The sequence below is a fragment of the Sceloporus undulatus genome, chromosome 2, assembly GCF_019175285.1.
Source record: "Sceloporus undulatus isolate JIND9_A2432 ecotype Alabama chromosome 2, SceUnd_v1.1, whole genome shotgun sequence".
In the NCBI taxonomy this organism is placed as follows: domain Eukaryota; kingdom Metazoa; phylum Chordata; class Lepidosauria; order Squamata; family Phrynosomatidae; genus Sceloporus; species Sceloporus undulatus.
Genome location: NC_056523.1, coordinates 240,525,505 through 240,552,463, shown reverse-complemented (window position 1 = coordinate 240,552,463; position 26,959 = coordinate 240,525,505). Strand labels below are relative to the sequence as shown.

General features: G+C 39.9%; 1 protein-coding gene across 7 annotated transcripts in view; it reads right to left on the bottom strand.

The window, feature by feature from the left end:
* Nucleotides 1–2,319: 2,319 nt before the first annotated feature.
* The window catches only part of SPATA6L (spermatogenesis associated 6 like), a 35,243-nt gene continuing 10,603 nt past the window's right edge, over nucleotides 2,320–26,959 (bottom strand). For 3 of the 7 annotated variants that reach the window (XM_042452338.1, XM_042452335.1, XM_042452332.1), the window contains 8 exons: nucleotides 26,647–26,724; nucleotides 23,931–24,221; nucleotides 18,964–19,075; nucleotides 16,112–16,155; nucleotides 13,660–13,835; nucleotides 11,538–11,631; nucleotides 8,054–8,169; nucleotides 5,215–5,975 (listed from right to left, as the gene is read on the bottom strand). In XM_042452338.1, the coding sequence (XP_042308272.1) occupies nucleotides 8,068–8,169; nucleotides 11,538–11,631; nucleotides 13,660–13,835; nucleotides 16,112–16,155; nucleotides 18,964–19,075; nucleotides 23,931–24,221; nucleotides 26,647–26,724 (897 nt within the window). In that variant the 3' untranslated portion in view covers nucleotides 5,215–5,975; nucleotides 8,054–8,067. Of the gene's footprint in view, nucleotides 3,695–5,214; nucleotides 5,976–8,053; nucleotides 8,170–11,536; nucleotides 11,632–13,465; nucleotides 13,836–16,111; nucleotides 16,156–18,963; nucleotides 19,076–23,930; nucleotides 24,222–26,646; nucleotides 26,725–26,959 lie in introns of those variants that run through there. The other 4 variants (XM_042452333.1, XM_042452334.1, XM_042452337.1 and 1 more) reach the window with 4 other exon arrangements.

Sequence of the window (26,959 nt, the reverse complement as noted above, 5' to 3'; positions counted from 1 at the left end):
TGGACTTTCCTTCTAAACATACTCTGTATTAGGCTCATGGAGCCCAATGCTCTGTGTGTTTACTTGGAAGAATAGTATTAAAATAGAGCTTATTCCCAATTAGGTATACACCTATTTTAGGTTGCACTGACATTGGTGAGAGTTAAGCTTGCCTAGCTCTCTCTACGTTATACTCTTTGTAATTGAGCTAGAAACGCAAAATACTTTGTGCTTTGCTGATCCGAGGGACCAGTTACTCCGTCGACATACCAAGATACATAGGGGCTAAACAGACTGTCCAAAAGAGCCAGCATCAGGGTGGTGTGGGGGCTTGGTAGCTGCATGACGTACGTCCCAACTCCACCCCCACATGATGCACACCAAAAGGAGCATCAGAAAGTGCCACGGCAGCAGCAAAGGAGCCCTTTTTTCAGCTCCAAAAGGAACAGCATTTTGCTGCTTCTTTTGAGGCTAGAAAAATGCTAGATCTGGGCTGCAGTGTGCAGTTGCTACAGCCCTGATCTGGCAGAGAAAGGGGCAGCATGACACCACCTCTTTCATGCTGTCTGTTTAGGCCCATACTTTGATGAAATAAGGTCACACCTTTATTGGTTACAGCTATAAGAGGTTGGTGCTAACATGGGTCCAGATCCAGGCATTAACCAACCTGCCTGTCATGGCCAGTCACAAGGAGGATTCGGAGGACGACGAGGAAGACTTGGCCCCTCAGGTTCAGAGGGAACCTGAGGCTGAGCCAGGTCCCAGCTCTGCTCTCCCAGCTCCTGGAGAGTTGGCTCAGCCAGGCCCTACCCCTGTTGTATCACCTCCAGTGGACCCTGTTGCTCAGCAGCCCAGTCTTTCCCTAGCAGAGATTCCAGGCCTGGGAGACATAGAGGAGCAAGACACTGAGGTACCTACCTTCAGCCAAAGGACTGAAAGGGCGTGCATTCGGAATTCCTGAAGGTTAGCTGAGAAACGCTCATTGATCACCCAGCAGCTGTGATAAGGAGCTGGCCTGATATAAGCACCTGGCAGACGACAAGCCTCTTTGTCAGAGTCTATCTGCATTCCTTTGGTGAAAGCTGCTCTCTCCGACTTGCTCAGACTTTGTTGCTGGACTCCTTGCTTCCTAAACCTCAGATAGAACTAGATCTCTTGACCCTGGACTGGACTCATTGACCTATTCTCTGGCACGCTTGACCCTGGACTGGACTTGTGGAACTGCCCTCTGGAACCCTGGACCCTGGACTGGCTTTTGGTTTTGCTCCATTGAACACTGGATTGGTATTTTCATTTCGGAACTGTTTCTTTGCTGCTATACAGCCTTGCTTTTGTTTACCTTTGCCTGGCACACTCTTATCAGCTGTCCGTTGGCATCTTTCCTGGACACTGCCTGTTGGTTGATAAGACAAAGACCAGCCTGCTTGCCAGGTGACCTGGGATACTACATGGGCAAAAGCCACTATGTGGATCCCATGTCAGTTGAGTGACCTCCCCCCAGCATCACCTAGACCTCGGTATGATCCCATTACACACACACACCCAAATTCTCCAAACGGGACCCCTTGCCACTTAGTTGGACAGCCAACATCACTCCATAATCCTGGACCCAAATCCCATGCGCACAGTTCACAGAGTTGTGACAGTTCAACAAGTAACAAGCCAACCAACACACTGACAACAGAGAAGGGTGAGTGGGCCAATGCGCAGGAATAGACAGCTCCAAATACTAAGGGGGCTGTTTATGTCCTCAGATACCTGACTGGAGAGAAAGCTAACCAGGATTCTCACTCCAATTCTGCTCACCAGCCAGTGCTTGAATCTGATTGGTTCCTGTCACTTTTATAGAGCCTGAGTGGATGCATGGGCTTCTGGGAAAGAGACACTTTGCTCCTTTCAACCCCTGGCCAACAAATTCACCTCCTGGTAAATCAAGAAGTGCTTTAGATTATATGTTTAGCCCATATTTGGAAGAGATGCTCCCACAAGTAGGAAATACACCTATTTACAATAGCATGATTGTCCTGAACTGTTAAAATGTTTTATTTTGTGACTGGTTATTAGAATGGTTTAATTAGCAAGTCTGATTGCTGATACACATAATGCTGAGGAAATCTCATTGTGAGAGAAGAATCCCAGAAAATGCACATTTTCTTTAGCATTTGCAGCAAGCACACTTATGCCTTCCCATAACTTCCAAAACCTACTCCCAAACACACACACATATATACACACAAATCAACACAGGTTTTTTTCTTATATATAAGAGGTAATGTACAAAAAATAATCTACAATGAATGCATTCAGAAAGAAGGGAAAGACATATTTAATATGGTCATTTGTATTATTTATTAACAGATAATGACACAGCAAAATAAACAAGACTTGCTCCTTTACTGAAATTGTCTCATTTTTTCTCTCCCTCTCTCTCTAACACACACACAAAAGTAAGTAATTGATTTTTTATATAAAAAGACAATTCTTTACAACAGTATTAATGTCCTAAAAAATTATGAACTGCCAATGGTCTTTATGTTCTCATTGGTTTTCTGCTCTGAGTATCTGAATATCATTTATGCATTTTCAGAATAAAAAACTTACACCAACAGATACAACGGAAGAAAATGTTTCTAATTCTTCCTTAAGCATATTCTAGAAATCTGGGAGCAACATTTTGCTATGTGGAATTTTACTCCTTCCAAGGTTAAGTAACTCACCTGATTGAAATGAATTGAGACTACAGCCCAATGTCTGTGCAGTGTGGAGTATCAGAGCGGAAATAAAATGGGCTGCCATTGCATTAAGGCTTCCATTTCTATAAATCATTTCCTACAAGGTGCTAAGGGTGGACAATCATTAAAGCAGCAATTTTAAGAGAAAATTACTTTGATCCTCTTCCAACTGTTGAGATGTAACTTTGATTTAGCAATTTGCTGTGAGGAATACATTAGTGTAGTAGTCCAAGGTCATCTTATATTTTTCCTAGCAGAAGCATCAAAAAGGTGAAAAGGCAAGGTTAATTTCACCTTCCTATTAATCACTTTTTTGATCCAGGCAGAATCAGTGTTTGCTTTCCATCAAAATGTGCTAAACCTTAAGGCAGCCTGGACACCAAAGCTTCCAAATCACAAAGCCCCTTTCCATGTATCTATCCCATCCTTCATTTTCATTAGCATTTTGATATTCTATGGTTCAAGCCCTGATGACTGGGATGGACATTTGATACGGGTTTTAAAACTTGCTGTAGACAACTCTAGGACAGATACAGCACCGATCTCTCACTTGTCTCTTGCTGTCCACACTACAGAAGAAAATAAATGCAGTACAGGGAATAAGAGAAAACTTAGGTTGTCATGCAAGACATGTATAGTCTCCCCAGATTTAATCAACAATGCCAAGATGAGAACACCTAAATCATCCCTTACATGCACGAACATAAGAAGAAGTGGCAATGAATTATCTCTGCAGTTCTTTTTTTGAGAAGCAAGAGGAAACAGCCCTTGGCAATAAAGGGAGGAAAGAAACCAATATTTGAGGGGATTTCATTTTCATTTGCTTTGGAGATTTAAGTTCCTCTCAGTATGAGCATCCTTAAGAAAGAAGACCAGTCATCATTCTGAAGTTTAGGCCCCTTTGAGGACAAAGTCAGTCTGGCCCTTTTCACTGCAATGGCTTTGGTGGACACTTCAAAATGGACACTGCAGGACTGGAGAAGCTGTAGAAAAGGACAATGAAAATAGTCAAGGGATTACAGCTCCCTTCCACCACAGAACAGCTCCAGGAGAGAGATGTGGGGAAGGGAGAAGTGTACATAATTATGTATGGCCTGGAGAAAGAAAGTAATTAAAATCTTTCTTCTCTCTTCCCGTCTCTGTCATTACAGTAGATGTTAAAGTTATACATAACAATTTGTTAGCAGTAGACTAAGGGCCAGAACGAAAGAAAGAAAGCTATGCACAATGTGTTACTAGCTTTTGGGATTTGCTGCAACAAGATGTCATCATGGCTAATATTAGGGCATCTTTAAATGGGCATTAGACAAATTCTCAGAGGACAGATATATTAACAACTATTAGAACATGACATCAGAAGGAGGCTTCCTCTTAAATTGAGTAGGCCTATTTTCAATACGTATAGGATTGCAATTAAGCAAAGCAATCCTAAAAAGTGGGGGGGGGAGGTGTGGAGGAGAGACCCCATGCCAGAAAAACTGCCACTTCGAAAATGTTGCTGAGCTTGTGCCAGTCAGGGTAGGCGTATTGGGAGAGGCATTCCCCATTTTTTTTATACATCTGTCATCCTTTTGAACATTTTCCCTCTCGCTGAGTGACAAAGTAACCATGACCAGGTTTGCACAGGCCAGAATACTCAGGGAGCAGCTTAGAGTATTCTGGCCCCAAAAGCTGCCCCAATGTCCCACCATCATTTTGGTACTCTGTTGCAACACCAAGTATCCATGCATGTGCATCCCTGTGCCACCTGCTGCCACCAGTGCTGCAAATCACTCACTCTGAAGTCAGAACAAGGGGCACAGCATCAATTATATGGCTGAGAACCTCGTTGTGACTTCATTATAGAAACTCACACCAGAGGCAATGGATAGTACAGTGGGATGCATGGTAAACAGCTGCCCGGCTTTGCAACAGAAGGCTCTAGAATAAGTGGAGCAAAAGGTAACTTTTTAAAAAAATGGTTTAAGGGGGTATACAGTGGTTTCAGTGCTGACCTGGCCAGATGTCATCCAGACAGTTTGCAGCAGACCCAGAGATTGGGTCTACGTCGTCCAGACTCCTCCCCAAGAAGATGGGGAAGGACATTTTACTTGGCCTATGTAGATGAGCCTTATGTCAGATCCAGGGCTGATATAATATTTCTCTCTTGTCAGGAATATTCTAGGGAATAGGAGTGCTTTGGATGCCATGGATCCAAGGACTTTGCCACTGCTCATGGATCTGAAATTTTATTGCCTGTGTTTTATTGCCCTTTCTGCCCAGTTCCACATGGCCAAGAAAGGGAATGGCTTCTGCCTACACTGATATCCCTGCAGACCATATTAACTAACTATCAAAGACATAATCTCAGCCTGTAACTCTAACATCATTTTTCTCTTCTTGCACGATTTTTTAACATCTTTGCCTGATGAAGAAGCCAGTGAATCTCTGAAACTTGCATGATATATTTTGTGCATTTCAGCTGGCCCAATAAAAGCAGTGATACTTTTATTGGGCCAGCTGAAATGCACAAAATACATCATGCAAGCTTCCAGAGATTCACTGGCTTCTTCATCAGAAGAAAATTTTTCATCAAATGTTGTAGATTTTTGATTCTGATGTATTTTGCTGCCCAGTCCTGAATATGTTTCCAAGGACCCCCTACTGTTTTAGAGTAACAGCAGTGAAGGAGTGATGGCCATAAACAATAAGGAGCTACTTTTCTTGTGGAAATCTATAAGAATACAGACGATCCATAATAACCTATTATCTCTAAGCCAGCTTCTCCAGTTTAGGACTGATCCATCAAATTCAAAGATATTCAAGAGCAGGGTGGTCTTTGCAGCTTGCTATGAATCTCCTCAGCACTTGACTAAGATCTATTTACTTCCATCTTTCTTAAATTAAAAATAGCACTCCTGGATTACAAGGTTATATCCTTTACTTCAAAAACACTGAAATGGAGCAGATTCCCAAAACTCAGCACTATTGTTACTTGTAAGATTACGCCCACTTCCATTTTTTTCACAGAAAATGCTTTTCACAGGTAAAACCCAAGGATGGGCTGCACCATCAAAATAGTTATGGCTTCAGCTTGAACTGATAAGTTTGCACATCTTTGAAAATGTATAAATCAACACTTTAATCATACAATATAGTGACTTGTTTTCAAAACAATTTAGACATAATGTCACACAGAAAAGGAGCCATCCATCCGTCTCCTCTAGAATGATGATCTTGTCAGCAAGGGGTCTTCAAGTATATCCCAAGGCTACTGCATTCTCTCTGCAAAAGGAAAGTGTTATCTATTAACACAGGAAATAAAAATAAAATATTGTACAGATATACTCTCCTTGAACAAATCTATTGATTATTATTTTTTTGCTTTGCTCTATTACTACTACTACTAATACTATTGTGTATTTATAAAGTGCCATAAATTTACACAACGCTGTACATAGTCAGTTAAGTTAAAAATAAAGACCTGCCTGAGCTGTACAATCTAAAGTAAACAATAATAAGTGTACGTGTTAAAATACAACAGTAAAATATATTGGAAAACAGGTTAAAATAAAGTTAGTCAATTGTTCTGTTTTGTAACTGTTACTGTTCTGCATAATTATTTTCTAAAGAAGTCTGTAAATGATGTTTCAACATTTTATCAAACCTTTATATACTATGATTGCCAAAATTTGCATTGATTGAGTTGTGAGATATTTCTCAACTCTAACGAGCATTTTTAATGTTCTCCTACCCAAAATCAGCTCAGCATCTTGACAATAGAATACATAACTTCTGATTCACAGCATCACTGTTCATAAAAAATGGCACTGGGCATATTTTATTGACTGCGACAAAAATCACAGTTGCAACAAGCACTAGATTTTCTGAGTCTCTGGGTTTTGTTTTGGGTTTTTGTTTTTTGAATAAAACAAAACAAAATTGTGAATGACAAGTGGCTCAAATCTGGAGATATTGTTTTCAACTGCCCAGATAACAATGCTACAGAATGTCTATATTGTAGGTTTATTCCTGTTTGGATTCCAGAAGAAAAAAAATGAAACTGGGGGGGGGCGGGCTAAAGCATCTGTTCTCCTGCTGAAGGATTAAACCTCCTTCTTCTGGATCAGGAATTCTGCTTCCTACTCTTCTTGTTCTGTGCCTTCAAGTGGTTTCCTACTTATAGTGACCCTAAGGTGACCCTATCATGGGGTTTTCTTGGCAAGATTTGCCTTTTTTTCCCTCTGAAGTTGAGCAAGTGTGAGTTGCCAAAGGTAACCAAGTGGGTTTCCATGGCTGAGTGGAGATTCGAACCCTGGTCTCCAGAGTCATAGGCCCATTACAGACGGGCCTATAGTACGGACTGGGTCCATACTAGGCCCCTAACCCTAATACTGACCGAGTCCGTACAAAATGGCGGCTCCTGTTCCACATGGGGGCCGTCATCTTTACGTAGCGGACATGCTGCATCCGCACATCCCGTGGCGCATATGACGCTGCGAGTGCACCATTGGCGCCTCACAGCGTCATATCCACACCGCAAAGAGAAGCACCATTTTGGCGCTTCTTATTTGCAGCACAGAGGAGCCTCGCGGTTTGGACGCTGGGGCTCCTCCGCGCTGCAAATGAAGGCGGTGGCAGATTGCCCCTTCGGGGCGGTCTGTAACACACCATTGTCTAATGGTCAAACTACTACACTATACTGGCTCTCAGAGAATCATTAACTGCAGAAGAACCCTGAATATCAGCCAGAGAACTGGTGCCTATTACAAAGGACTATGGTATATCCCAGGCCACCCATTTTATTTTCTATCACAACCTATCCTTTATTTAGACCAACATTTATGGTCATGGAAGGATCCCCAAAATAGTTTACAAAGCAATAACAGTTTTCCTGATTTTCAGGATCTGAAGTCCCATCTGAAACCAGAGAAGGAAATATCTCCAAATAACCTCAATGATCTTCAGTTGACATTTGAATTGTACACTGACCAGGAAGAATTCATAACTGAGGGAAGACATTTTGTTATAACAGCAGTGCTGCTACACTATTGAAGAGAAGCAAAGATAAATAACAATCCCATACTGTCACTTTTCAAGATAGAAATGACTGGGTATTTTCAGAAAATGTGTGAAAAGAAAATTTGTAATCAAATGATAGACATACATTCCCAAAATATGGCTGTCTAGCATATAGCTGTAAGAATTTATATTACACATATGGCCTAGGTTGTTTACAGCCCTCCTCCTCCTCCTCCTCCTCTTCCTTCTTCTTCTTCTTCTTCTTCTTTTTTTTTTTTTTTTTTTTGTTTGACCTTCTGAAATATACCATTCCAATAAATAAAAAAAAGAAAGGACTATACCTTGCCAGTGACAGCTATGAGTCGTATATATTTTCCATTGAGTCATACTGGGGAGAACTCCTGAGAGAGATGGACCTTCTTTCAAGGACTTCATCAATTTCCAGATCAGTGGCTCCCTGCAAAATACTTGCCCTGTTAACTTAGGTTATTCATCCTTGTCAGCACTGCTAAATGGTCTTGCCTAAAAACAAATATATCAGCCATTCTAGGAGAATTAAAGCAGCTCATTAATACACATTCAGGAACGAGTGATGTATGCACTGCCCTCCATAGATTTTTTTGGTCAAACTACCCTTCTAATAAAGGTCCTTTCGAAGAATGCATCATTTTCGAGAGACAACAGCAAGTAATGTCAGTGTGGGTTAACTCATATGGATCTGTGACTATATCACAGGGCTTTCAGATGAGTGAGTGAAACCAGTTTTTGGTTTAAACAAAGCATAACACTGAGATTATGGAGGCAGACAAAAAGCCTACAGAATTTATGAACAGCAAAGGATTCTACAGAGAGTTAAAGGATAAATACTGAACTTGACATTCAGGAACTAGAAAGGACCAATTGTATAATTTTTCATATGGTATTTGTATCCTCTACACACACACTCTCTCTCTCTCTCTCTCTCTCTCTGACAAGAGGGAGTAATGGTCAAAACCTGCCCCATGAACACTTGGTTAGGTTATATAAATGCTACCAAAGGCACCCAGATGCTAGATGAATTGAAGACTGGGCTCTACATGCTAATGGTTACTCCAGCTCAGACATCAGAAGGACTGCCAGACCCAGAAAAAGCTACAAGAGTGAAGCAAACAACTACCCAAAGGGATGGCATTTTTTTAACCATACATCAAAGGAGTGAGAGGCACAATAGGGAAACTGGTGAGGAAACACAACCTGTACACAATCTACAAACCAACCAAGAAAATCCAGCAAATGCTGTGCTCAGCAAAGGACAGGAGAGACCCTCTCATGGCTGCAGGAGTTTATTGCATATTGTGTAGCTGTGGACAAATCTACATAGAAACCACCAAACGCAGCATCCAAACATGTATTAGGAATCACAAGAGAGACTGCAGACTGAGTAAGCCAGAAAAAATCAGCAGTAGCAGAACACATTATAAACCACCCTGGGTATAAAATACGATTTGAAAACACTGACATTCTGGACCATGTCAATAAGTATCAGGTCAGAATGCACAGGAAAGCCACTGAAATCCACAAACACCTGGACAACTTCAACAGGAAAGAAGAAAACCTTAAAGTAAACATAGTTTGGCTACCAGTCCTGAAAACCACCAAAATCAAGACCCAGCCCATGCAAATGAGAAACCACCCAGGATCAGAGTCTTCCCAGCAGACAATGGATCATTAATTAAATAGACACCCTGAAGCCTTGCCATTCAACAACAGAACAATACACAGATTAACATGCAAATCACTTCCTCTTAACCAACAATATTAACTCAACTCTCTTCCATGCCAGCATTCTCTGAAGATGCCAGCCACAGCTGCTAGTCTCTTCTAGAACACAGCCTCATAGCCTGAAAAACCCACAAAAACTATGGATGCCAGCCATGAAAGCCTTCGACTTCACATTTCGTAAGCCTATTTATACCTCTCTCTCTCTCTCTCTCTCTCGTACCTAGTTCATGCCTTTTGGACTACATATAGATGTAGTGGTTTGAATGTTGGGCTATGATTGTGGAGATGAGTGTTCAATTCCATGCTCCAGCATAAAATACCACTGGATGACTTTGGGCAATTCACATTATCTCAGCCTCAGAGGATGGTAATGGCAAACTCCCTCTGAAGAAACTTGCCAGGAAAACCCCATGACAGGTTAGCCTTAGAGTCACCTTAAGCTTGGAAACAACTTGAAGGTACACAACAATAACAAAAAACATACTTAGAGAAGTGAATTTTCTATTATTTTATATCAGACTTTGGTCCTACAGATACTTTGGACTTCGAACCCCAGAATTCCTGACTGTCAGCCAAGCAGGTTCTGAGAGTTGAAGTCCAAAAGACCTGGAGAACCAAAGTCTGGGAATCTCTTGTTTATATGGCTAAGTCTGTGGGCATTTTAACAACAACAACAAAAATTAACTGAAGACAAACAATGTGTGTTGTTTGTAAATGCAGTAACTATGGAACAAAAAAACTTTGCCCCACATCTTTGAACTTGGGCAAATGACTCAATTAAACTCCTGTTCCTTATATTTCCTTGCATTTTTATATTCAGCAACGCCACATGACAGCTTTGAATTTGGGGAAATAATCCAATTAAACTCCTGTTCCTCGTATTTCATCTTGAGCAGTGCCACACCTGACACATCCATTTGTCAGCAGCATTTTTTTTAAAAAAAAAAATGCACCACACAATTACACTTTCCCCACCTTTTCCTCTGATCCTAATGGCTTTGGAAAACCTTGCCTCAATATGCCAGGATTTAAATTCCTTTCTGTTCCATGAAAACAAGCATAACACTATGTACTATGATTGTAATTATAGATACTAAAGTGTGTGTGTGCATGCTTGCATGTGTGTGAGAGAGAGAAAGAGAGAACATAAACTTATTTCCTTTAAGGACAATATTGTGGAAAATGTGGTGTACAAATAGGCCATGGTCATATTAGGTTTAATTCTCTTCCCGATAATAAGAAAATGGAATAAAACAAATTCATCCATACAGAAGTCTCTGTGTCAGGAAGAAAGCTAGGATGGAACCATTATCCTTGATATTTGGCTTTTTGTGTGGAAGAATGCTTTTACAGCATTGCATTCAACTATGTACCCCAGAAGTGATACAGCCCAGACACATTTTATCATCTCAGTTGGAGACAAAGTAGATGAGGTTGCAGAGCCATCCCACAACATCAACAATAACACTATCATCACCACCACCACCATCATTGTCATAATCATTTCAGCTAAAATGCAGTTGTCACAAGAAGGCCTTACAAATGAAATCTTCTCCTTAGACCATTTGTCTCATCAAAACTGCAGGGAAAAAGTTTCAGGGGTCTTGTATTCTTTCCTACATACAAACGCTTATGGAGGCTACTCACACATCTCTTGCACCTCATCTAGTTTGGCCTTGAGAGCCTTGCCTTGGCTTCATAAGTATATTCTAAGCCTTCAATTTACATTTTAAAGGTGGAGAACACTGAAAATTCTGTTACAATATCTGCAGGCGTAAAATAGGTATAAGACGGCCAGTTACTTGAACAACCCCCATCATTACAAACTGACCAACTTGCACAACCAGCCCTACCATTAGGCAAGCAAGGTCATTAGCTCAGGCAGCTACCTTTGCCTGCCACAAACATCCAGAAAATTGTTGATTATTTAATAAGATTCAAGAGAGAAGGATCATCTGTAGATTGGCTTTGGGAGCTCTGCACTTTGACCTGAGCAGGAAATACTGTGTCCAACTAGGATTGCAAAATAGCTTGGGTTGATCCTGTTAAGTACATCATACTCACCATGGAAAGTCTCTGCCGGGCCTCATCTGAGGTTAGGAGATTCCTCACTCTCTCATTAATTTCCTCCCAGCTGGAATTGGGGCTGCAGTATATCCTGAAAAATATCAGTGTATTCAAGTCACTTTATACTCATTCTTTTTTTTCTCTGCATCATGTAAAACAAGTAATGTCCAAGCAGTGTAATTCAAAGCATACATTTAAGAAACCACCTTTATACAGTATACCAAAAACAGTCAGAATCATCTATGCTATAGTATTTCCTATTTCTGTGTACAGTTGTGAAAGGTGGACAGTAAAGAAAGCTGTCAGGAAGAGAATCAACTCATTTGAAATGTGGTGTCGGAAGAGAGTTCCACAGATTATCACACACTATCGAAAAGACAATTAAAAGGGTCAGAGAGCAAATCAATCCTGAACTTTTCCTAGAAGCCAAAATGATCAAACTGGGACTATTCTTATGTTGGTCATATTATCAAATGGCATGACTCATTAGAAAACACAATAATGTTGGTAAAGTTGAAGGCAGGAGACGACCACATTATAGTTAGATTGATTCAATCAAGGAAGCCACAGCCCTGAGTTTGCAAGACCTGAGCATGGCTGTTAATGAATGGGGTTCTTGAAAGCCTCTGTTGAAGCTAACTGCAATGCAACTAACAACAACAAATATATTAAATCTTGTAAGACAGCAACTATTAATAACCTACTTAGAAGCAACATCCAATGAAAGTAGGATTTATTCTGGTCTGAATGTGTAACCATTTAAGCTATGTCCATTATAAACATATTCAAGTAGTTGATAGATTGTTCTACATGAGATATCAATTGATCAAGTCAACGCAAGATTCTTGCAGTCAGCAATTCTGATTCCAGAGTTGGTCAAAATCAATGCAGAAAGGAAAAGGCCTATAACACACTGCCAAAAAACCCCTCCAAAACACTGTATAAGAAGAAGGTCCCAATTTCAATCCTTGGCAAGTGACATACTGGAGAACCATTGCCAACCACTATGCTAGATGTACAAATAGTCTGATTTGAAAATAAGGTAAAGGTAAGCAAACTGGTGACCATTGGCCATGCTGGAAAATGTTGGAGCCCAACATCTAAAGGAGCACAGGTTACCCACACCTACTGTAAGGTAATGGTCTTTCACACATTTGATCCTACAACATGGTACTATGGGAGTCAGAAACTGCCTGAACCAGGACTTGAAAATAATATGTTACAGCTAATAATACTGTCTATAGTTTTATTTTTAGGAGTAATGTTATTGTGTGTCATAATGTACAAGAGATAAAAAATTTACTTCTTTGTGTAAGCAAAAATTAACATCCTTGCTCTTCTATCTCTCCCCCCACATCCTTCTTCCTGTTTCCCCAAAGGGCTTGCTGCTAATCCTAATGAGACAAGAAGGAAGAGAAACAACAGCTAATAATATTGATTAGCAGCTATTGAGGATGGCAGCAGGAGCTCCTGATATTCTCACTGCTGAAGCTAGGCCTGCCATATGATTATTATGGATCTCAATTCAAATCTGCACAGCAGTGTAAATAGCCACATGCAGACCTACACTATGCTGAGCCATACACTCTTCCCCTAATGAATACTAGGTGCTGTCAGCTATATTCAGAGGAAGGAACTGGCAAAGCTACCTTTGAGCATTCCTTTTCTAAGAAAAGCCTATCAAGTGCATGAGGTCTCCATAAGGTGACAGGTAACTTGAAGGCACATACACAAATACAATTTATTGAAAAGTCCTTGAAGTCCAACAAGCAGGCAGTATTGGAAAAGAATATGACAACTTCCAGAGAGCCAGGTGCACAATGATGACATCAGGACTGGGACCCTTGGAGGACCTCATGGATCTCATCATTACACATCTGTTTATGAAGATGTACTTAGATATTTCTCTTATCCTGCCTTCTTACCATGAAGACTGGATTGCCTGTGTGGCTTTAATGGCTTCACAGTAAATTGGGGCGGTGCAGGGAGGCTTTGGGTGCTGCGGAGGAAAGAAAGGAATAGCAACCCCTGCAGCGTCCATGAAAGGACATCCGCACGTGTAAGGGACACTTACGCATGCGTATGTCCCTAAGAAAAATTCCGACCTAGGAATGGTAACCTGTGTTGTGCCCTTCTCCCACGAGGATTTCGTGACTGGTAATGTGTTGAAGAGTCAAATGAAGAGCTATGGGGAATAGCAGGAGTGTTCCGTGGGGGAATGATAGGTTCTTTTGTTTCAGGAGATGACGATGAAGCACGATCTGAACTATATTGCTCATCTGGCTCTCTGATAACCTGTGAAGAAAGGAACAATTTTCCAGTAGTTAGAGCAAGGAAATTGGAAGAGGAAACAAAGGTTAAAGCCAAGATGATGTCTGTATTAATACTCTTGAAGGGGCTCACTGGACTCAGGGGGCATTTGTACATGAAAAAAAGTGATGAGAGAAATTATTTCTGCAAATGAAATATATATCACACATTCTCAAAAACAAGCAAATATATCATTTCTTCCAGGTCGACACCTTTATATATATGGCTGTTCTATCCTTCTATCCCTTACTCATCCCCATTGACATTCAACCTTATACAGTGGTACCTCGGGATACGAATTACCCAGGTTACGAATTTTTCGGGATACAATAAATCCCATAGGATTTTTGTTTCGGGTTACGAAGGTTTTTTCGGGTTCGAAAAAACCCCGGCGCTGTTTTCAATGGAGCCGCGGCAGAGCCGCGGCTTTTTTCCATTAGCGCTATGGCAATTCGGGTACGAAGGTTTTCGGGTTACGAAATTAGCCGCGGAACGAATTAATTTCGTAACCCAGGTACCACTGTAGTACTGGGGTGGGGGGACAGCTTCACCAAAAATAGGGCTTTAACAGAAACTGAGCCAAGTGGCTTTGAAGTAAATGCAGATCTTAGGCCTGTTACAGACAGGCCAAAATAAAGCTGCTTCGAGTCACTTTGGAGGTATGGTATTTCAATGCTGCGTCCTAAGAGTCCAAAAGCTGCACCAAAGCCACGCTCCAGTCCTAAGGACTGGAGTGCCGCTTTGGTACAGCTTTTGGACTCTTAGGACGCATGCATCATGAAATACCATACCTCAAAGTGACTCGAAGCAGCTTTATTTTGGCTGTCTGTAACAGGCCTTAGAAAAGGCTCAGAAAAGAAATTGAGAGCACTGAAGATCTGTCAGCACAGGCGTTTTACCTTTCTCCCACTAGTAAGTGGTGGCCACAGCTTCAACAAACTGAAGCTTCCAAATTGTCTTCAAATGCACTGACCACAGACACCTGTTTAGGATAACATCCACTTTGTCTACTTTGGCTGAGAAGGGAACAGAGTTGAAGGAAAACAACTCAAATCAACTCTTTAGGCTCTATTAGTATTATATGGTTGTTTACAAATCACAGACAGAAAAAGAAATATTGGAGCACTTCAAAGGATAAATACCATGGATTCAAAGAGCACCATTATCAGCAGATATTGTGCTCTGAAATGTCATATATAATTAAAAAAAACACAGATAACTGTCCTTTTCATACTTCCATATTGTACAAAAGGGGATACTGTACCAACAATAACAAGGAGAGATCTGTAACAAAGAATTCCATAGCATTGAGCCAGAAAAGTAGGGGTTTCTGATATACAACAGGACAGCCTGCACTGTGTATAGGGGAGGGACGAGTGTACAATCTTTTTTCCTCCTTTCCAATCAAAGTTTCCAGGTTACAGATAAAGTGTCCAGATTTTATGTAACCATTTGTGCCTGCTGTAGACACTTGATAATTAGGTAATGATCAAACTGAATCAATGAACACTTGGAAGATATTTTGAAAACACTGATTTCATACAAGATTACAGAGTACGATAAACTGATTGCTGACAAGAAGTGTAATACATCCCATTAACTAAATGTAAACAGTAAGAAAAACTTAAAAGTGTATTGAACTGTTTAGGAAAGTAATTTTTGAAACAATAATATGATTTCATGATAAGAAAAATATTAACTAATAAGTGTAATTAACTGATATTAATTTATATTTCCCTTTTTTATAATATGGTTTATTTGCAAAATAGTTTACCGTATTTTCGAGCGTATAAGACGACGGGGCGTATAAGACGACCCCCAACTTTTCTTATTAAAATTTAGACTTTGAGATATATTCGCTGTATAAGAGCCCTCCTCCAAATCCAAGGAGGGAGCAGGCTGGCGTTCGCTTGCGCTGGCCACAGTGCTCCTTCCTGGCCTCTGCGGAGGCCTGGAAGGAAGGGAAGGCCAGCAGCCCTCGCGCTGTCTGTGGCACTCCTTCCTGGCCTCCGTGGAGGCCTGGAAGGAAAGGAAGGCCAGTAGCCCTCGCGCCGGCCGCAGCACTCCTTCCCGGCATATAAGACGACCCCCAACTTTGAAGAAGATTTTTATGGGTTATACGCCAGAAAATACAGTAATCATTAATTATACTTTTACTTGGAAAGTAAGCCGCTAAAAACCTATCTGCATTTCATTAAAAGCATATATGTTGCATCAGTCAACTTATGAGCTATGATTATAGATTCCATTTCTGACATTACCTTGGCTGCTGGACACGTTGCTTTCCAGCTATCAAACGATAATGCTGCAAGAAACAAAAAGATATCCATTCTAAATTATCAAAATAAGCCTACAGTGTGTGAGAGTGTGGACGTGTGTGTGTTTCTCATATATGGAAAGACAACTGAGAAAAGTTCACAAGATGGTTTATTATGTGTGGGTATGCACATTCCTTCTAGGTCAGTGTTTTAGACTATATTGACCTAAATTCCATTATAGTTGGGAGCAACTGGATTTAGGCTTTTATATCCAGAGCTGACAAACATTTCAAGGGAGCTGGAATTTCAACAGTAGACTTCAGGCATGTCCACATTGGCCAAAAACCCTGTACTCACCCCAAATCCAGAGCAATGAGTCCTCACAGGACATGCAGCAAATCCAAGTCTTTAAGACATTTATCCAGTTTAACATAAAATGCTGTTAACTCTGAAGGAGTGAACCCAGGTGTGTTGGATGTGAGGACATCTGGATGGGGCTGAATCTGGACTGACTCAGCCATCCGTGTGTCTATACATGTGGAGTCTAGCCTTTGCCATCTCTTCTGCTGAGGTGAGAATGGGGCACTCCAGCATGTGATCAACAAGGAGAGGATTGCTATTTGCTAATTCAAGTGAAATGCTGTATACAGTAGATGCATTAACTCCTTGCTGCAAGGAAAATAGTCATGGTGGAGAAAAGAGCTGTAATGCAGCATTTTGCCCATGGGTCACATGAGACCCAAGGCCCAATTTGTATCCCCCAACACCCTGATCCCCCCTTCCTTAAATAACAAAGAGCTACTTGACTTTCCCTCTAAACATGCTGATAAACATAGCTAATAAAATAATAAAATTCCTCCCTTAGAAGAAGAAAGGGGAGTGTAGAAAGAAAAAACATACACACAGTTTGAACAATTAATTCAGAAAGGAAGAGAAATGGAGGAAAATGAGAAGGAGTATATTTTGAGAGGAATATGGGAAGAAGAACTAAGATGTAAAATATGTGATAAGGAAAGGGATAGAATTTGAGAACAAAGACATTTGAAGAATTTATCGGTACAGATCAAAGGAAATTATTATAAATTGATATGGAAATGGTATTTGACACCAGTGAGATTACACAATATTGATAAGAATAATTCAAAAAATTGTTGGAGAAGTTTCAAGAAGTAGGATCAAATATGCATATGTGGTGGCAATGTGAGTATGTACAAAAATTTTGAGGAAAAGTGATAACAGAAATAGAAAGCATTATGAATATAAAAATAGAAGTCCAATTATTATTATTATTATTATTATTATTATTATTATTATTATTATTATGCTTTATTTATATAGTGCTGTATATTTGCACAGTGCTGTACATACAACAATAAAATAGATAAGAGTAAACCTGCCCATGGCGTACAATCTAAGAAATATAGTACTGTATTGTTATCATTATATAACTCAGAGAAATGGAAAAAAGAGGAAAAAGTTTTAATAACAATTTGATTACAGCAGTGAGATTAATTATAGTAAGATGTTGGAAAACAAAAATAACTGTACAATTGGAGGAGTGGTATAAAGAGGTATGAAAATTAGTGATTAATCATAAATTGACATGCAGATTGAAAGTAAAAAAGGGATTATGGAAAAGAAGTGACTTTGATGGAATTTGGAAAGAATTCATTGAGAAAACATTGAGAAAAAAAGATGGAAGATTACCTCCACGAGAGGAACGGAGATTTTGGATGGAGTATAAGGGTGAAAATGGCTCCAGGGAAGGGGAGCACTGAGGTGGGATATAAAAGATATTCAGATAAATTGTAATAGAATGTAGAAAATATATATACAGAATTATGTATTGTATCAAATTTATTGTATGAACTTTAGTTCAATAAAAATTATTAAATAAGAAAAAGAAAGATCTTGTTAGGAAAATACATCTGGCTGTGTTCCATGATTATGTCACAACTGCACATTTATTTCCCTGATAATCTCTTATCTCAAAAGTTCATTTAATTTCCAACAAAGAGCCTTCTAATATACTTCAAGTAAGTTCCAGTGCCCAGTTGCTGCAGTTATTTCAGTTTTGCCTTGTCAATCTTGTGGACAAATCAAGGGCAGGTTTTTGGCTCAAAATTAAAGACGTTACTATGATCCGTGGATAAGTCAAGGGTAAAACTTAAGGGCATGTAACAAAGGCTATAAAGGGTATGTTTTTCATTGGTGCCAAATTCTCTCATAACTGCACAATTATTGGATTCCTTTGCACATTCAATAACCTTTAGTTTGAATGATGCTAAGTACAAATATTCATTTTCTTTTGCAAATTAATTTTATAGAAGATAAAAAATTATAATTCTATTTTATGTTACTATAATATCCATGAATTGATCATAGGATACTTGTAGGATTTATTGAAATATGGAAAAAAAACATGTAAGTGAAGAGTTTTGTACCATAAGTAAGACCTTCCCTTCTGGTAAGGATTAACATCCAGTTGCAAGTAATGAAAGTGCTGAGTGGCGGGGAAGCATCAAGCCAACTATGGAGGCTCATTTGGGATCACACAAGGACTACTAGCCAAGTGTGATTTGGCTGGGCACTTTCCCAAGCTCCCAGTTCATGGTGCTTCTGAGACTGTAGGCAGATACCTGAAGATTTATTCAGAGGAGGTTTGCTCTTGCCATTATCTCAGGCAGAGACTTGCCTAATGTTACCCAAGTGGGTTCCCATGGTCAAGTGGGGATTTGAACCCTGGTCTCCAGAGTCATAGACCAATACTGAAATCACTACATCACACTGGCTCTCATACACACGCGCGCACACACACACACATACAGAGTTATATATAACAGCAACATATTTACCTCGTTTCAATTGAAATTTGTGAGAATTTCTTGTTGGACTTGTACTTTGCCTTACATTTCGAAACTGTACCTGAGGTGGAGTTTGTTCAGCAAATGCTTTAGAAGTATCTACCTAAAAAAATGTACAAAAAAAAAAAAAATACCAAGATGGAACTCCAAATGCAACCAAAAGCAGATCTGGATACAAATCTAAATAATTCTCTCCTCATTTCCCTTTATTTTATTATGCACTGCTTGTCTTCTTTGCTGTTTAAAAGTAAAACTAGTTAGCTGATTTTAAAAACTTCTAATTAATTGAACAAATACTTTGAAATATTCAGAGACAGCTATGATAGATGTAATTCTCCCAACAAGTGGACCACAAAAGAACTTCTTATGAGTCTTGAAAAAGAGTAAGGATAGCTGTCTGGGCCATAAAGAAAATTCCAAAATCCATATTAGTAATTAGTAATAAAGGTATTTCTCTAATGTTGATTCTATGTAATAATAATTTGCGTAAGTCTAAGGCAGGGTCTTTACCCCCTCACACACACACAAATGTGCAGTTCAGAAGCAAGTGAGTTCATCATTTCAATTCAACAAAAAGCTCTAAAGTCATAGACAAATTCAGAGTTGACCATAAACAGATCATAGGAATTTATCACACAGGGGACAATTGGAAGTATAAATGGTGATTAACCCATTATTATTGCACAATTACACTAATGGTTTTCACACAACATCGTGTTCAAAGTTATATTATCCCGTGAATAACCTGTTATTATCGTACAATTATGCTAATGGTTTTCACATGACATCGAGCTGAAACATGATTAAAATGCCATTAACCTGCGAATAACCAGGCAAGAAACAGCAACAAATCATTCACGGGATTTTCCCATGAATGACTTTTTACTGTTTATTGCCTGGTTATTCCCTGGTTATTCACAGGATAATGGGTCTTAAGTTAACCTCATTTTAATCGCGTTTTAATGTCAATTGCACAATTTTCTCAGGTTAATCACTATTTAAAGTCCCAATTCAACCCCCCCCCCCCCCTGTGATAAACTCCTAAGATGCATATTTGGGGGCAAAATGTATACAAAATGTATACAAAATTTCCATGTAGTATTTTTTTAAGCAGCAGATCAATGTAGAATCAGGAAATAACACACTTACAAATTAAAATGCAATATGAAACTTGCACAAATACTGCAATCTGTCTACTCCTAGCCCAAAGGAGCAGTCCACAGGTGATGCTGGCTGTCGTTTTGAGCTTACCTCTTTCCCAGCTAAGCCTGCTTCTGCTGCCCCACTGCCTATGACAGATTTTTTAAAAGAGCAAAAAAGTTTGTTCTGCTTTTCTGCCTCTGGATGGATCAGTACTCTGCCTTCACCTCTTTCCAAGCACCAGAGCAAGTCTAGAGCAATGACTCAAGTAGAAACAGATGAGCTTCTGTGTCTAGCAAAGGAGGGGGAACTGTGTGATTTATGAGACACATGCAGCCCAGGGGGTTCCTCTGTGGCCCTTGGACCTCCCAGACCCATAAAGGCCCTCAGGTGTCCCACAAATTGACCAAAAGTGCAATTTTACCAAACCTTTTCCCCAAACACCTCTGGGACATGCTGCTTAGAGAGTTTCCCTGGGGGAAATGCTAACACACACACACACACACACACACACACACACACACAGTGACTGGAGTGTCACTTCTGGTTTTCGCATATAGTCTGCAAAGGGTCAGGAGGACCCAGGAATGACCCTGTGACTCTCTGTAGATGCCCACCCTTGATCCAGAGTAGCCTATCTCCAAAGGGAATGTACAGCCTGTACAAGAAAAGAAAGATAATTCCTTTAAAGCTTTGCTGTGAAACACAGGGAAGGAATATAATCTTGTTGTGCTTCACTATATGCCTATGGGCCAAAGTGCCTCATTGACATTATGCAGCTTGCTGTTCACTGTACCCTGGAGTTTTGTGAGTAGAAGCAATGCATGTGCTAACTGTGTTTGAGGTCATCACCCAGAATATTTCTAGTTGTTCATTATGACTGCACAGCTTCTGGGGGAGATAATCACTACAAAGTTAGTGAAGCAAATCAAGGCAATCTCCAAGCATTATGAAAAACTGTGGAGAAGAAAAGGCTGCCCTACATAGAAATTACTGGGTTGTACAGGCTGAGAAAGCAAGAAAGAAGGCACATAATAAATATCTGGAGGAAGTGAACAAAATCATAAAATTATCATGAGTCATCATTCCCTCTGAATGAAAGTTTCAGGTTTATGCTGCAATCCTACATGCTTTCCTGAGAGTATGTCATACTGAATTCAGTGGGACTTTCTTTAGAATACACAAACCTGATTAATAGGAAAAAAGCCCTGCTGAAAACAATGATACTTACGTCGAAATAAATACTCACAGGTTTGTGTTGACAGGTGTTCATAGCCACCTTCATGTGAACAGGAAATTGTAAATATTTCCCAGATTTTATTGTTACTGTAACAAAATACAGCTTAACCCTCTTCACCTGTTATGACTGCATACTATGAAAAGCAAAATGTCTGAAGCATGTACATCTAGTTTTGCATCTGCAGTATACTGTGGAAGAGCATGCAGAACTGGGATGGAGCATTTCTACACACAAACGAAATCAACACATGTACTGTACATTGAAACATCAGCATTTTGCAGGAACATAGCGAAATCAACACATGTACTGTACATTGAAACATCAGCATTTTGCAGGAACATAGCGTGACTGTAACTGTTGACTCTATAATCTGAACCAGTCACAACTGGAATGTCTGGTGCATGTACAGTATTTAAACTCTCAAGTTTTTGTTTTTGTTTTTTTGGTTTTTTTTTGTAACCACTGAAAAGGCATCCCAAGACATGCTCTTTTGTATCATGGTCTTTTGATACTTCACTTGCAAACAATACAAATATGGTTGTTCAGATTCTGTCCAATTTTCTTTCAGTATTTCAACTATATACTGCCAGGGATGTAGTTGTGGAGAGGACAACATTCCATTTTCAATGTCTCTGCAATGCTACAAATTTGGGGACGGAAGGAAAATGTCATTGCAAGGGGCAGAATTCTTGTTGGGAAGAGAAATTACTTCATTCCCTCCTTCATGGCCACTGCCACAGCTACAACTCTGCATAGGAATCATACTTGGAACAAAGTAAACTGACCAAAATGTGTAAAAGTAAAATAGTAAGGCAATTCTGATACTCAAACATCCTGTCATATAAAAGCCTGTAAGAGAAAAATGCAGAGCAGTGTATTCATGAGAAAAGTTTCTTTTCAACTCCCAGTAGCTTTGTTGCCTACTACCCTACAAATAAACACTTAACACCTGCATTCCCCCAATGGTGTCTCCAAATTAATCCTACTGATGTAATACAGTAGTCTGCTCTATTGAACCTTGGTATAATACATCTTCGTTACTCCTGCAGTAAGTGATCTGAACTGTGAACATTTGTGGGAGGTCAGAATTGTTGTGCTTCCCAGCATTAGGCTTCTATATTAACAGTGTTAATAGCCAGTATGATGTAATGCCTAGACATGGCAGTGGTGACAAAGACCCATTTCCCCAGCAGAGGCCTTGTACAGGCAGGACCAGGGCCTACAAGCCTCTAAAATGGCTGTGGTGTGGAAAGTGAAGGTTTGCCATCTCTATTCCCCATGAAAGGATGCTTCTGGGCACATGATAATACATTTCTCAAAACACCAGAGTTAAAGACAAGCATGACAACATCAAAACCTCCAAAACAATTAAGGTGTGAATGTGATACCAGGTCCTGCCTGCTAGCTTAATCAGTTCCAAAGCAATATGCCTGGTCACTAGCATGCAGGCTACAGCCTATTCAGTGGTTTCTAGATCTTGCCAAATCTCAGTAACAGCATCAATGTACACTAGGTCCATTTATAATCAATGTGCACACTGCATTGGCACTTAAATTAATTCCAAACTGGAATCAGTAATCAAGTGAAAACATTTTTTTCAAAGGAATTTGTTTCTACAATAGGACATTCGTGTGCTCTGCAAACATACATACAAAAGTATTTTTGTATATTATGTTTGCTTTCTGGAAAGTCCTATTCCATTGTCCCATTGTGATTCTTGGTTCTTCTGTACTACGTGCGCAGGCTCCACCAGGGTGGTAAGACTTCAGTAAAGGTTGCTTCCCATCTGTGGGGTTTGGTTCCAGATTATCTCATCCTATTTTATTCAATGGTGGCAATGTGCACACAGCCATGCCAGAGCATCTTGTATGCATATGCTGCCACTGAATAAGATGGGGCATGGTGATCTGCAGGCATTTGAATCCATGGATAACTAGCTCACCGTACTGTTCTAGAGATGGGTTTTGTGTCTGTAATTTGAGAAACGGTCAAGTTAAGTACAGAGAGGCTCATCACCAGAAGAGCAGTCACTAAGGCCCAGTACAAATGGGTGGGAAGCGCTGTCCTGGCACTGATTCTAGAGTTCGGAAGTGCGCAGCTACCGCACGCTCCTAAACCCTAGCCCACAGGGGCTGCCATGATGACACAAGCATGGCACAGCGTCTGCTCATAGCGGTGCCGCTCTCGCATCGATGCACAACAGTGCAACAATGGCGCACTTGTTGCGTTGGCCAGGCACACCTAAAAACTTGTTTTTCCGGGTTCATTTTGGTGCAGAGGGACACCACACAGTTTGGCTGTTGCGGCGTCCCTCTGGAGCAAAAACAGGCGGCTCCAACCTGCTCTTTTGGGGCGGTCTGTCGAGCCCCTAAGAAACAAACTGGCCCTAGGAACTATGCATAGAATCCACACTGGTGGATGGGCTAAATCACAAATTTTCAGGCTATTACCTTTGTGGACTTTTAATTTCCTCAGATGCTCTTTCTTCTTGTACTTGGAAAAAAGGTGGTAAATATCCTACTGATTCCACTAAATAGTGCCTAGAAGTTACCTTCACTGCATCATACTCAGGACTTACATGTCTAACTACAAAAGGTGGCCTGTGGTCTGCTTCTGCTTTGAATTTAACGGACCTCAAGCTCAAAGGAGATGGCTGCTGCTGCTGCTGCTGCTCTTGCTGCTGCTGCTGACTTTCCCTGTGGTGCTCATGGAGATGTTTTGCTGAGCTTGGAGATGGAGAGCGGGATCTTAAAATTCTTGTAAATCTCTTGCAGTTCTTACTCTTGGCCATCCTACCCCGTGCTGGTGAGACACTCCTCCGTCGAGGTGATGCTGAGGCAGCCCTTTGTAACCTGGTTTTGTTACTGTCCTGCAAAATATGTTAAATTCCAACACTTCCTACCTGGACACCAGAGATCAACAGATGTGGCAGTTTAAATGGTGAAACAGTAGGGGCTACATTGTACAAAGGATCAGAAATACTCCTGAAATACTCCTGAATAAGGGACGTATCTTTCATTCCAGTACAACTGCCATGTCAGCAATACAAAGCGATGTAGACTACATATGATCCTCCCTATTAATTATCTAAACCTATTTTGTAATCAGTACAGTTTGAAGCACCACAGCAAATGGATTGTAGGGCCAAATTGGCATGATTACATTGTTTTTAAAAATCTCATGGGAACAGCAATGTTAGATCAAATTACTGGACCATCGACTGTGGAATTTGATTTCTAACAGCAGCTAGATGGATGTTTCTGGGAAGTGTACAAATGTTGCTAGATATTGATAGTTATTTCTGATGTTTTGCTCCCAAAATCCATTTTATTTCAATAGCTTCAAATGAAATACAGTACTTTGTAAATGTGTTTAGAGCTATTTATGAACTGCAGCAAATGTTTACTTAGAGGCCAATGTTTTTTACTTCTGTGTAATCATCAGATTAAAATGAGGGAATAATAGAAATCATTATTCTCTCTTTCAGAGTCATCATTGTCATCCTCATCTAAAGCAGATTTCATCTACTACTGATACACTTGCACTTTTCAGGTAAGGAGCCTTTCAGGAAAACTTCAGGAATCAGGGAGAATAAACCCTCAAGAAAATCTGTTCAGGCCATGAAGAGTGAAAAACTCTCACCATAAGGTTCTCTATGCATACATTGCTACGTCCTTTCCCAAGAAAAAAATGGGAGGAGTATTTTAAAAGAAAAATATTAATATAGTTGCATTATAGCAGTATAGATGCTGCTTTGAAATCATTTATTATAACTTAATAAATAAAAGCTATTACTCACTCTTAAGCTATCTTTAATTAAGCATTCAAATTTAACTGCCTATCAATGAGAAAGTTGATAATCAGCTGTTTTTTCCTCTTAATCGGGAGAGATAAGTGCTTATAGCTTTCTGTTCCCATTTCCACTGTAATACTTAACAAGCTTTGTTGAATAGGCTACATGCATCTTTTATTTGTATATTAAAGTATTATAATAAAACAATAAAATAGAAAACAAAGTAAAGTAATTTTAATAAGCAAAAGCAGTGAAAAGAAAACTGGCATCTATGGTTGGCTGTCTGTAAGTATTTAGGGCAACAAATTGTTATGTATAAACAGTTGCTTGCATTTACTGCTGTGGCTGCATCAGCACTGCAGAAACAATCCTGTCTGATACCACTTTAACTGCCAAGGCTCAATGCTATGGAATTCTGGGAACTGTCATTTGTTGTGGCACCAGAGCTCTCTAACAGAGAAGGCTAAATGTCTCACAAAACTTCAGTTCCTAGAATTCCATAACTTTGAGCTCTGACAGTTAAAGTGGTGTCAAACTGGATTATTTCTGCTGTGCTTCTGCAGGCTTTGTGGACGGTTTGACTACCAAATCTCCACAGATGTATGAAGAATATTTGCTCCATACTTGGATTTGGATGATGACTAGATAACTAGAAATGACACCAAATAAAAGTGTGAAAATGTATCAACTATTCATCTTCCAAGAATAGTAACATGTTGGACACAAAGATAAAATTATGACAGATTTCTAATAGTGAAGTTATTTGGAACAGCTATTAATTTGAGTAAAGTTTAAGAGATCTGTCTGGATGTAAAAACTGAAGCAGCCCTGGTAGTGTGATGGTTAAATGCCAGTGCTGCAGTCACCCACAGCCATAAGATTGTGAGTTTGATCCTGCAGGGCTCCAGGGTCCATTTAGCCTTCCATCCTTTCACAGGTCAGTGAAATGAGTATCTAGCTCAGGGGTAGGCAACCTTTCGAGTGGGGGCCGGGTTTGCTGTCCCTCAGACAACGGGGGGCTGAAGCCAAAAAATAAATAATAAATAATTTTTAAAAATTAATTAAATAAATAAACGCGGGCAAATGTAGGACAACATTTTCAAATGGTGGACATTTTTTTAAAAAAGTGGAGGACACGCAAAAAAAATGCTGATTTAAAAAATATATTAATATAAACGTATGTTTCTGAGGCGTCTTAGATAAATTGCCCCTTGCCCCTGCGCGCGAGAGGCCAAAGGCCCAGGCGGCAGCAGGACCGGGCTGGGGCCAGTCCCAAGGCCTCGCCGGGCCGCATCCGGCCCGCAGGTTGCCTACCCCTGATCTAGCTTGTTGGGGACAATTGGCTTACACATTGTAAACTGCTTAGGGAGTGCTAGTTTACTTATGAGCGGTATAGAAATGTACTTGCTATTTCTATTGCTATAATGAAGTACGGAGAGAAATTAGATGTGATTAAACAGATTTACCTCAATATGTGTGTTAATTAGCTAAAATTACTTACACGATACCATCTTCTGGGCAGAAGTGGAAGTTCTGTAATTGTTGTTCTTGTGGAAAACTCTAATTTTGGTGCAATGCCCTTAGGAGAAAAATTGAAAGGAGAAATCTGTATGAAGAAATGCACCAAACAGCTACATATAAAAGGAGCAAGTGAGATTAAAGAACAGCATTTTTTTCATCATGATACTCTCATCTTAGTTTGAAGAACACTACAAGAATCATCTGAGAGACCTCAATCTAAATATGATTTTAATTTGGCAATGAATATAGGATAAATCTGTGAACTCAGCTGACTTACTTCCAAATAAACATAG